The 13,064-nt window shown below is 40.5% G+C and overlaps 1 protein-coding gene across 1 annotated transcript; it reads right to left on the bottom strand.

Annotated features, from left to right (window-relative positions):
• Nucleotides 1–532: 532 nt before the first annotated feature.
• FGA (fibrinogen alpha chain) lies at nucleotides 533–7,471 on the bottom strand. Its single transcript, XM_068137247.1, has 6 exons — nucleotides 7,375–7,471; nucleotides 5,280–5,408; nucleotides 4,181–4,364; nucleotides 3,737–3,882; nucleotides 1,767–2,739; nucleotides 533–1,388 (listed from the first exon to the last, which is right to left on the bottom strand). Exons 1-6 carry the CDS (start codon nucleotides 7,423–7,425, stop codon nucleotides 679–681), a joined length of 2,193 nt encoding a protein of 730 aa, XP_067993348.1. The 5' UTR covers nucleotides 7,426–7,471; the 3' UTR covers nucleotides 533–678.
• Nucleotides 7,472–13,064: the final 5,593 nt, after the last annotated feature.

The following is a 13,064-nucleotide window of genomic DNA, read 5'->3' as shown; positions in this document are numbered from 1 at the left end:
TAGCCTTCTGAGGGAGTTGTATTTTGGTGAGTTGCCATGAACTATTTTATTTTGAAGCTACGCTATGCATTGCATACTACCTAGAATTCATCAGTAGGGTGGGAGCACTACCTCCATATTTGTAGAATGAAAGCTGAGGTAATCCTTAAAAGTCATGCACCTTCTATCAAAGTGTACTCCATCTTAGGTGTGTGGCAAAAGTGAGTACTCAAACTACCCTCAGCTCTGCCTAAGGACTGCCGCCTGCCACTGTTTTGCCCCTTCTCGAAATGGACATGAGAGGAAATGACCCACAGCCATGACTAATTTGGTCAGGCTTTCATGGTTCACATTATTCATGGTGAATATATTTCTAAATACTTTTTCCTCTTTAACGCTCTGAAACAAACTAAATAGTTTAAAGTGTAAATACTTTTGTCTTCAGTCAAGTTTTAAGCTGCCAAAGACATAGATAAAGTTTATATAAAAAGGGTTTTAAAATCAGTATTTCCTTGAAAAGGTTTGTCAGTTACAAATAAAATGAAATAACTCCTTTGTTGATAATCAGTGTTTATTTTTCAAGCCACAGATGTGTCCAGTTGCCTTCAAATTCACAGAGTAAATATAAATCATACATATGTATTTTAAAAAAATCTTTCCAACTTGAAGTTGTAACACAGATATTAAGAGCCTGTCCTTCTACAGGGTTTCTATGGGCCTGATTTTCATTCTAACAATTTTGAGGGAATAATCAGAGGCTCTAAATGGTAACCAGACCACACCATTTTCAATCTCATAAGGAATGTTATACCTGGGGTCATAGTGGCCCCCCAGGTAGTAAATACCATTGAGGTTCGCTGCCTGGCAACTGTTGTACCACCATCCACCCCCATACATCTCTGCACAGCTCTCCTCCCAGCGGTCCTGGTCCCGGTCGAAGGTGCTGAACCTCATCTGGGCATGGGATGTGTATTCAGTGCCCTCTTCCAGCCAGCCAGCGATCAGCGCATCCCCGGCAGTCCCCTCATAGGAGGACACGGCAAGAGGGTACCCTTCTGCTTCAGACCCTACCTGTATGATATACTCTGCATATGCAGAATTTCCATCCCAGTCCTCTAACTCTACTCGAAGGAGCGTGTCATTCTGAGTCAGCAAGTGTATGTTTTCATTGCCCAGCCAGAGCTCTCCTCGCCCTCTGCCATCCACGCTGCCGAAACCTCTCTTGTAGTCTTGCCAGGTCCGGTTAAAATTCACTGATCCATCCATTCTCTGTTGGATCAATAGCCATCCTCCCAAAGTGGTCTCTTGGTCGCAATAAACTGACAAAACCTTATTGGATCCCGCTGGCTTGATTTTGAAAATGCCACTTTTGTCACCAGAAGTGTGTTTCTGGCGGATATCATCACAGTCTAAAAAAACAAAGTTGATCTGGTTTGACAGGAGTTATCAGCAAAATTTAATAAAAGGTTCAGGGGAATCCAAGTACCAATAGCTCTGATGAAAATTGTTAATCATGTCTTGAACTACACTAGGTATAGTGACAGGCAACATTAAAAAGAATTCAGGAAAGAATACTTTACATACTTAAATTGTGAATTGTCAATGTAATACCCAAGAATTAATGAAATATTTTCTGTTTTGTTTTCAAGTTGGCAACAAACAGACACAGTGCTAGCTTTTTAACATCACACTGTTGCACTGCAGTATCTAAACCAAATGTGTCAATTTAGTTACGGATGGAATTTGGCTCCACTACCTCAATAACTATTTCTGTGATGCCCGTGTACCTTTCCCAGTGTTGACTGTCCTTTGCTTCACATGTCGTCTGAGGCTGCGTGCCTGAAAGTCTGGGGTATCCTCTGCACTCTGATCATGTTGAACCCCACCTAGCTGCTCAGTTACTCCACGGGTCTTTAGTGATTTGGTTTCAAAAGTGGAGCCTCCCTTGTTGAAGCTAGAAGAAGAGCTGGTCACTACAGTCTTGGAGTGACTTGCACTGCCAGATGGGAGTTCAGGTGGCTGAGCGTGGATTGTTCTAAAGTCATCATCTTCATCCTCTCCTAAGTCTGTAAATGGACCTTTCCCTGAATGACTGGATACTCCAGTACCGGGTGTGAAAAATGATTCTAGTTCAGGGAATAATGTCTCTATCTTGTGGAATTCTGTCGCACCAACATGGTATGTGCTCCCTTCCCCTCCAACATTTCCTGTTCCATGTAAATAGGAGCAGTCTGAGCCATCAGAAGAAATCATTTTTTCAACTACTTCTTCTCTAGGGCCATCAGGACCAGTGGTAATTCTTTTGGTGGTAGTTTTGGTGCATCTATGAACAGCAGAGGAGGCTTTGTCTCCCAGACCAAGGGTTTCTCTCCCATGAGTAGGAGTAAAGAACTTGGTGGTATGTGCTAGTCTATCCCCCCTTGATTCTGCCAGGTGATATGAGCTGTCACCTCGGGGGGGGGTTGTGTCTGCTTCTGATCTCTCTAATACTGCTTGCATTTGCCTGATGTTATTTACTATGTTCAGAGCCTGCATTTCTGGCAGAGGCTTATGCTTAAAATGCTCAGGAACATTGGAGTCCTTAAGTGGCCTCATTTTCAGTGTACTCAAGGTGGTTGTTTGAAGCTCTGGGTGCAAGTCAATGGAGTTGGCTTGGGTAAGCTGCTTCTGGATGTTGTCATAGCTTTCTTTGTCCACCTGGTAATCAAAACTTCTAGCACAGGATCCTTTGCAAGCTCGTATTTTTATATCAATGTCCACCTACATAAACAGAGACAAATAATTTGGTTAGGGAGCTTTTCTGATTTTCTCAAGCAAGCTTATCCTTTAACTGGACTGGGGAAAGGTGGGAGCTGCCCTCCCACCTACCGCTGAGCTTTTCCAAAACTCCGTTTTGAAATCGTCCCTGGGCTTATTCCCACTGTAAATACAGCATGCATAATAGCACACTGCACATGATCCCCATGGAGAAGTATACTGAAGCATGTCCACAATCTCTGCTCCCTTTATTCTCAGGGCATAGGGGTGTTTTCCTGAGTTTGGAAGGAGTGATGCAGAGTGGGCACACTCATTGGGGGTCAGGGCAAAAACAAGTGCTCCAAGGAGAGGGGAAGACACTGGACTTGTCATAGAGCCTGTCATGAGCCTGCTGTGCGACCTGCCCCGTAGGGATGACATTTGATAGTTGGACTCGATGATCTTAGATATCTTTTCCAGGCAAAAAAATTCTGATTCTATGATTGTTTTCCCAAATGATCCAAAAGCCAGATCTCTAATCCAGGGATCAAAAAGGGCTTTTGAGCAAAACTGCTGGTTGTGCTAGTACTTTTTCTTGCATTACTATCAGAAGAAATGGCTGCAACCTGGGAACACAGGCTGTGTTCCCAATGCCAATACTGGCTGTGGGCAGCAGTGGAGGCACTGAGAAAATACAGAGCATGTTCCTCTCATCCTAGCTACTCAGTAATTTCTTGCAGGAGGAGAAATGCCTCACACAGAGCCAGTTACCAGCAGATACAACATCCTTGCTGTCTGTCTGACAGCAAGAGTGGCAGATGGGAACAAGAGTCCTCCCAAGCTCATGCTGGCTCCCACAAAGCAGGAAAGGAAAACCAAGCTGCACAGAAAGCAGCTCATTGTCTCAGCAAGTCAGATCATGTGAAAGTTGCATCATGTTTTGCAGTTATCATGTTATGTACAGACCCTTTTTCTGTAGCTAAGCCCTGGAAAAAATGGAAATTACGTAGCAGCTGCCTACCTCCAAGCGCTTCATCTCCACCACCTGTTCCTGGATACTGCTCTGCAGAGCTTTAATTCTGTTTACTTGAGTGACAACTCTCTGCTTTAATGTCACAATTCTTCGCCTCAGTTCTCCTGACACGTGACCATAAGTCTCATCAACCTCTGAAATAGAATTACCACACAGTCAGCTATGCAAATGTAAGTTTCTTTCCTAAAAGTGTAGCATATTTTAAAATCTGTGATTAAAAGATGTAAATAAGAACATATTTCTAACAGGACTAAGCAGGTAATAATTACATTAGATTTTACTAGTTAACTAGTCTTGTATTGCTGTGTTTCTTCTGGCTCTTGATAACAAGGTCCAGTGCAGCATATATTTTTCTGCATGTTGCTTGTGCACAAAAAAAACCCCAACCCATAATTCAGGAATAGATAATAAAACCAGGTGTGAGATACTCACGCTGAGCACTGTCCAGGTTTGGCTTTATTATGTTTATGGTTTCTGTAACTATCCGATTGGATTTTTTGTAGTTGTTTTGGTTTTCTGCTAGCAGCTTCTTGATTTTTTCTATTCTGTGACTATAATCCTGGTCTGTCTCATCAATCAGCCCTTGCATTCTGCAGCCTGATGGACATTTTGTACCCTAAAATTGAAAGAGGGAAATAATTGTGTCAAAATCTTCACAAGTAAATGTATTTGTTAATATTATGTTTCTAGATTTTGGGGCAACACTGAAAACACACACACACACACACACACACAAATATTAGGGCAAGATTCTGCAAATTCCCTTCAGATGCCCTTTCCTGTTAATCTACTGACTTCACCAAGGACTTGTGTGACTTAGAGTAAGCCACCTGGAGGTCAATCCTTTACCTCCTATGCTTCTGTCACTGGTGTGATAGAACCAGTGAAATGCATCCTCAGGAAATTGACAAAAACAGGCAGCAGGGAACAAGTAAACCCTTATATTTCTCTCTCCTCTGATACTCAGGGGTGAAATAACACATACACACATATACATGTACTTCCTAAAGGGCTCCTACAAGGAAAGGTCTGTTGTCCAGTTTGAGTAAAGATGTTAGAGGCCAACATATTTAAGCAAAATTTTCATTGGAAAAGCTTCACATTCCAACAGACTAAAGCTCTCTGCCAAGATTTCATCAAAAGAATATAACATAAAGATAGGCTGAGATGAAAGAGGCAAGAGGGAGACAAATTAACAGTTTATATGCAGTTTATAGTCGTCTTCTTTTATTTCATCTTTCTTTTCCAGATTTACTTTCTCTTTTGGTTCTGCACCTCTGTACACTTCTACTCCCTCTTTCATTCCCCTGAATTTTTTTTCTTTCTTTTTAATTCTTTCATTCATTCATTTATTAATTCTTTCCCACAGCAGTTCTCTCCAGGCTGCTCCAACATGAGTGTTACCTGTCTTCCCTTGGACCTAAAGCATAGTCATATGCTGGCTGCATGGCAGTCATCAGTGTGGTTTGGCTGAGGTTCATGAGCACCCTACTGATGGGCCCTGCTTTTGCTGCTGGAGTTCATTGCTCACCCAGTCATCATCTGCACAGATGGGCCAGTTCTTCTCATACTGGCAGGTGGTCTGGGACATGTGCTCCACAATCCTGGGACCACGGATTCCTGCACCCACCTTTTCAAAGTCAGTCTCTCCATCTTGTGCCTGCCAAGATCAAAAAGGGGGAAAAGGCACAACCAAAATGAACTAAACAGCTACAAAGAGAACAGAAACACAACACTGACATCCTCAGACACTCAGTGGCATAGCTGACCTGTGGCAATTAGAGACTCACAGAAACATCCAGGTCGTAGAAGACTCTCAGGATCACCAAGTCAAACCAATAGCCCTTCTCTACAAGATTCACCCCTAAACCATATCCCCAAGCACCACATCCAAATGATCCTTAAACACATCCAGGGTTGGTGACTCAGCCACCTCCCTGGGCATCACATTCCAATGCCTGACCACTATTTCCATGAATTTTTTTTTCCTAATGTCCAGTCTAAACCTACACAGTCGCAGCCTGAGGCTGTTCAAAGCCATCTGGAAATCATCACACCAAACAGTTCAGAGATTTTATTCCTAACATTTCTTGTAATATATAATTTTGTTTGTTTAATTGAAATGAAGCCCTCAATTTCTTAAAATTAATACTGCTTTGTTGGGAGCTGGTGATCCTCAGTATATGTTATGATATCATTCCACAGAAATCTTGTGTTCTCTATGTAAATATAAAATTACTTGAAATTAGATTAAAGTTGGTTAAACTAAAGCAAGTACTAAAAAAATAATAAATCTATGTTATATTTCCTTTTGCTTCAATACTTCTAATTTTTTATTTTCATTCTACCACCTTCATTCTACACAAAACTGTCTTAAAGATATGTATGAAGAGAGTTTCTGATTTTAATCACAGTTGCTGTGAGCTTATAGCACCGTTTTGCCTGGCATAAAGAGCAATAACGTTAGTAACATCTTAACAAGAATAGTAATGTCAGTGTTGGATGGATTCCACTGTGCTAATGGAAGAGAAACAAATATACTGAGCTTTTTCTCAAACCTGAGAATGTGTATATATTTATATATACATGCTAATTCTGAGTCAAAAAACTGTAAGGATTCCTATTGTGATATTCCTTAGTAAAAGACTGGGAAATAATTACTTTTTATAAAAGAAAGCTCTGTTTAAGGCCTTGAGATATAACTAAGTCTGACTGTTTATCTTATATTCTTTTCAAGCAGCATAATAAATGCTTGAAAATATTAATTATGATTATGATTATTAATGATTAATTTGGAGGTAGGCAAAATTTTCCTCATTCTAGCCTCCAGACCCAGAAGCTCAGCCCTAGTGAAATGGAATTTCATTATTAAAAGCAGCTGATTCATGCTCCTGAGGATCTGGCTCAAATACCTCTTTAAAGTTACAAAAAATCCCTTCACTTTTAGGTGGTCTGTGCCCTTTTGGCATTGACAGCTCAAATACGATTGCTTCTGTTTTGTCCCATTTGCTTCCTATAATTTCTGTAATTTGTTAGAATATACACATTCTTCAATAAATGGGTACAAAGAGAAACACAAAAGAACCTCACATAAGAGGTTCTCAATGAAAGAAAACCAAGTTTGTATTAGAATAGTTGAAAATCAGGTCTATCACTTCCCTTGTTTCTTACTTAGCTCTAGTTTAACCTGGTGTTGCTACCTGGTGCGTTTGATGATAAAGGAATTTTGTTTCATTTTTAGGTGGAAAACTCTGCTGAAATATGATCCAAAGGAGAGTAGAATTCACCCTAAACTATATGAAAATTTCTGACTGGCTGGAGCCACTAGCATCCAGCATCACCTACGAATCTATAAATTCAAGTTGATGTGTGTGCTTTGCTGCTCCTGAAGCCAGGCAGATTCATCAAAACTTAATTAAGTAAAACTAGACAGCTGGACACTCAGTAACAACTGATGAAAGGCCCGCAGCAAAGTGGTTACAGTATGCATGTGTATATGTGTGCGCATTGAATTTTATGAGCTAGGTAACAGCCAAAATGTGTCTATCTAATGAACAAACAATAAATAAATGCTTACTCTTCAAAACAGAAAGAGAGGAAAAAGAATCAAATAAGCAAACTCATACCCAAGCTATATTGAGGGACAGCAACACACAGATGATCCTTGCAGACATCATCTTCAGGAGAAGAGTGAGCAGAACTCTGACTGAAAGGATGCTCTTTACTGGTCTTTTGGTGCAATTTAAACCTTAATGCAAACCAGAGATTAATCATTATGCTCCCTTCTATTTGGAGACAAAACATAGCAAATTCCCCCCTCCTGCTTGGGTGATTACTTAAGGCCTCTTGCACAAGTTTCTGGTGTTATTTGCTCCAGATAAGTTTGTACAACGCTAACATGCAGGCAGCACCGTGTATTCCAGGAAACAATCTGTCTAAAGCATAGTTTCTCATAACTGGTTGTTCAACTAAGGTATATTCAGGACCTAGCAGGATCCAGCAATGTTTATTGTCTGGAAGACACAGTCTGTGATGGGCATTTAACTGGCATAATCAAAGAGTTGCTATCTGTTTGAAAAAAATCAAAGTCAGTGGTTTTCCCTTTCTGTGTGACTATGCTCCACTGCTGTGAAATCCACTAACCTTTCAAAAGCAAGCACTAGTCTAAGAAAGGTTGATGCAGTCTCTGACCATATGGTCTTCAACTCAAATTAATTCTTGAAGAGTGCAGAGCCAAGTTTACATCAGTTTTTACAGCTGGACCTTACTGGTATTTGTATAGTGCAGATGTGTTTAACGTTGTGCTGTCTGTTCCACAAAAGGTGTATTTTACTTTTTTATCAAGTGAGATTCATTTGAAATGAACACATATTTATGAAAATCAGAGTAGAGTGATATTTGAAAATGTCAAGGAACAGATGTTAAGCATAATTAAATCTTCCTAAGGAGGCATGCCTCCTTAAATGTTTGTTTAATGGGCATAGTTTGCATGTGGCAATTGATGATAATGTGCTGCTTCTGTGAGCTCTTACAACAAGCCTTACTGTTACTGATGTTATACATGACCATCGGGCACTTGAAAGATACTGCCCATCTGAAAAGTTGCCACCACATTGATCAGGAATGAGCAAGAAAACTTTTGCTAGCGTAGAAGTGGGCCTAATCAGTTGAAAGAACAAATTGTCCCTTGTTTTTATTTAAGCAACATGGCATTCACAAAACTTTTTTGCTTTAGAGAGACATGTTTAAGCTTAACTCTGTCATTGGACAACACATTTAATTCAAAATAGTTGATTACATCTTCGGATCCAAGCCTTCAGGAGGCTTGAACCCTCTGTATGTAAAGTTTACATAAAGTTGAATTGGAGTCTTTGTTTCCTCCCAATTCTGACCTTGCATGTCATGCTTCTCTTATCGAGAAAACTCTCTTAAACCTAACAACTTACACCAATATAACTAGCAGTCATATCCCCAGCTGAAGAGTCAATAAGATGGTGTTACATTGATTAACACTTACACCAGGATATGATTTTGCATGACAAAGGGTTTCTATTGTATTTAAGGTTTCATATTATCTTATCTATGCACATTCTGAAACAAAATGCTTTGCTTATTTCAGTTCCCTTCAACACGCTTTGTAAAGTTTTCTGTGGAACCATATGCAGTGCCAGTAATACTATGATGCAACGAATTACTTCTGATTTCAGCAACAAGACACCTCAATTAATCTAAAATAAATAAATAAATATGTCCAAACAGCCCATTTATTATCTTTGCTCAGTTTGAAGATCAGCCAGCCACGGCTGTGTTGTTTGGTTGATAAATGTCCACAAAGCAGCTCCTGAACCCAAAGCACATAATCAATACACTTACCAAAATTCTCAGCTGCTAACTTCAGCAGAAGTAAGGTTGGTGATGCACCTCCAAATCCTACACGGTTTTTTTCACTCTGTGAAGAATTATGAAAAGCTCAGAGGACAATAAAATGCTTAATGGAGAGAAAGACCATATTAAGAGGAAGTCTTGCAGGATTAGGGTTAATTATTTTACAGAGCAGAGTAAAATGGGCTTCACCTAAAATAAATGTGACTCCTCAGAGAGTCTCCAACTCAAACGAACAAGCTCTAATTTAATGTACGTGATGGACACAACACTTTGCTCAAGGATCCCAGCCTCAGGATCTCCATGCTTAGGAACACATGTGCTCTCCTTCTGTGTACACCCATGGTCTTTACCACAGGACCACATATGCTGTTTCTTCCACAAATGCCTTCCTCCTCACACTGAGCATGGATGGGGCTCTGCTGGCAAGCAGCTGCCCAGAGCCATATACTTTTTTCATTGCATGATGATGATTTGCAGACTGTTTAAAGAGTCAATGATTTTCCTATGGTGCTTATTTATAAGAGCTTGATTTTGTTCTCTTCAATAATCTCTGAAAATTATTTTTTATAATTTAATAGGCCTTAAAAATCAAGAGAAGTCAGAGCACCTTGATCAAGCAGAAGAATTTCTGTTTGTTTAATCATGCTAACAGAGGATGCAACAATTTGAGGTGGTGTCCCAGGTACTGGCTACCAGTGCAACGCTGGACACAGCCATAGCATGTGCCAGCTTTCTGGTGACCTTCAAATGCAGAACAGTTAAGCTCTGGTCCAAGTAGAACTCAGCCACTAAGGCTACAGCCATTGGGAAAAGCCCAATCATAAACATTAGGTAAGCTAAGAGGGCTTTCCTGCTTCATTCAGAGGGAGTTGCTGGTGAGGCTGAGGTGAAGGAGGAGCTCCTTAGGCTGTCCAGTTGGGGACTGCATCTGGGCCTGACCTTCAGCCTATACCTTTGCTTTTATGTTGTAATCATCCAGTCACTTCTCTCTGTGTTTGTTTGGAAAGCTAAAGGCCAAGAGCTAGATAAACTTTGGATTTATCTTTAATTAATGATCAAAGGGCAGAAGTACAGTTCGCTGCTTCAGCTGCTCTTGTTTTGGTAGGTTGCCAGAGAAATAGCTGTGGAGTCTGGGATTAAACTCTGGTTTGTGTTCCCGAGTTGAGATCTAGCCCTTGTTTGCCCAGCACTGCCCCAGTCTCCAGTCCTACCAACAGTCCCCACCAGCTTCCAGGTGATGCCTTCTCCTCATCGTACCTGCTCATTCATGTCCCTCCCTGGAAATCTTGTATTAAACTCCACTGTCCTTCCGCTTCAGCTCTCAGCTCCACTTTCTCATTATATGCTCCTCAGACAATATTTTTGCATTCATTACTAGCCAGTCCCAGCATCTGGTCCCACATTTTGCTCACAGACTGTGGGGCCCAGCAAGTCCCCAAGTCCATCCACATAATTTGCCTCTTTCTATCTTTGTACCTTCTACTTCTATCTCTTCCTTGTCCTCTTTTCAATCTCTCTTTTTTTTGTTCTTTTCTGTAGAGTGAACTGTTTTGTGCTACAGTGTCTTTGGGTGATTGACTGCAAACACAAGGCACAAAAGGAAGGCAAATTAGTTGTAGCCAACAAAGCCTACAATGAACTTTTATCAACTCAGAGGGGGACAAGCTTACTTACATACAAATGACTTTCACTCTAGGCTGTGGTCTGAAGGTCACATAAAATAAAGACTGATTAAGAAAAGAGAAATATGACTTCTCAGTACACAAGATAGAGTCAAATAAGTACAACTGTGATGTATTTGGTTGCAAAAAAAAACCCCAAAAAACCCAAACAACCCCAAAAATAAATACCAAGAGTGTGATTCTCTCTCTAATAGTCAGAAGAACTAGATCTTTTCAGACCCCTTTCTGATAGAAGAGATTTGGAAACAGTAGAATGGAAATCCAAAAGGCATCAGCCTTGCCAGTCTTATTTCAAACAGTGGGCTGGGATCCTGCAGGTGCCCAGATGAGCTCTGGTGTAGGACTTCTTTGAATGATCATACTGGAAGAAAAAGCCAATCATAGTTCTGGTGAGCAACTCATAAAATGCCAGCTCACACCAGTGAAATGTATGAAGTTACAGCAGATTATTATTAAATAAACCACAGTGGCCAAAAGCTAAACAGGGAGAGACAAATCACACATCACACCTAGCAGAGTGTGGACACAGAAGTAAAAGTGACAGAGAGGAAAAATATATTTTTTAATTCCATGGTGTAAATAAAATATAGAAATAATAACAACCTTAAAGTCATGTCATAGGTGGGATAAACTGAAAACAGAAAGTGGAAGGGAGTTGGCCAATGCCACTCAATGGTTGTTTGGAGAACCAAGATCAGACTGGGCTTGTCAACCTTCAGTTCACATCCTTCCCCCAAGGCTCTCTACACTGACTGCTTCAGTTACAAAAAAAAACAAAAAAAAGACGAGAGACTTCATGGCACAAAATGATCAGGAACACTGCATTACGTGGTGAGAAATTGGGTGTCAAGGCTATAAGTGAGGTGTGCAGCATGTCTGGTTGCATGGGTGGAACAAAACCATGCAAATACACCAATTTAGTGGAGTGAAGAGGTTGTCTCTGATCGCAAACAATTGTTAACCTCACGCTGACCCTGTGCTAATTATGCCTTCTTCTTGCCTATTCCTGAGAAACCTGCCTTCCTCTTAGATTTTGGCCAAGGGTAAAACATGAACTAAGTCAAAACAACCTTGGTAACAATGACAGGGACAGCAACCTATCATGCTATGGAGACTGATCCAGCAAAAAGAAGCTCAGCAGCAACTCTGCCAGAGACCTGGGCACAAAAACTGGAGAAGTTTTCAGATGGCATACACTGCCTTTACAATCTCTCTTATGAGGATAACATCTTCCTATCTTAAATGCTTTGAATGTGTTATTCAGAAATACCAAGTGAACATGTGGCCTTTCACTAGTAGCTAAAATTAAAGACTAGGGATACACTTGTCATAGGTTGAATTGAATCTGCTGCTGATCTTCAATGCCATGCTGCTGCCATGCCAGCTTCTAAATTGAAGTGCTGTCTGGAGCAAAGTCTTATGGGGCTTGAAGTTCAGACTGCAATATGAGAGGCTTCCTATTCCCGTTGCTGCTTCTGGTTTCCAGGTTTTGGGGTTGTTGGTCTTTTCCACTGGGCTGGTTGCTGCCTGCTTGAGTTGGAGGAACTGCTTTGTTGCTAGCTTCTGCTGCTGCTTCTGCATTTTGCTGCACTTTTCTGCAAATAGGCTGTCATTGTGCGTTGTAGCACTTCCTGTAAAACTCTTCATCTTTAACCTAGGTGAGGGGTTTTTTGTTACTCTCCCTCCTGTGGGGAGAAAGGAGCTTGTGAGAGTAGACTGTGTTAACCCAGGACAACACTTCTTATTTAATTTTTCAATATATAAACTTGAGACAGAGAGCAATATAGATATGCATGGACAGATGTGTGTGTATATGGATATGTATTAGCTCTGAATCCATTTTTGTTTAGCAGTTTATTCACAATCCTAACCTCATTTGATAGTGCACCCCTCAAACCAATTCAACAGATATTCTGGGTGACTACATTCAGGCAACATCACAAACTCTTTGCTGTTCTTGATCTGTGCTGTGAGTTTGCTTGTGTGTGTGACCTGGAAAATTATTAACAGATCTAGAAAAATGCAAGTAAAATACAATACACTTCTGTTGACATTTTTAATTGTTTTGGTTTTTTTACAAATAATGGCACTAGATGTGTTATTTTTTAATAACGGTTGTGCAGTGTAGTACTTGTTAATAGGTATGCTCTGGAGTAAAATATCTGTTATTGATTATTGATAGTGTACTTCCTAGCACACCCTGGTTGAAAATGTATTTATTACTTCATGGTAAGATCAGCTAAGTAGCC

The sequence above is a fragment of the Melanerpes formicivorus genome, unplaced genomic scaffold, assembly GCF_026170545.1.
Source record: "Melanerpes formicivorus ecotype bairdi unplaced genomic scaffold, bMelFor1.0.p_v2 SCAF_4, whole genome shotgun sequence".
Lineage (NCBI taxonomy): Eukaryota > Metazoa > Chordata > Aves > Piciformes > Picidae > Melanerpes > Melanerpes formicivorus.
The sequence above is the reverse complement of the archived record's forward strand: the minus strand, read 5'-3'. Positions and strand labels throughout refer to the sequence as shown.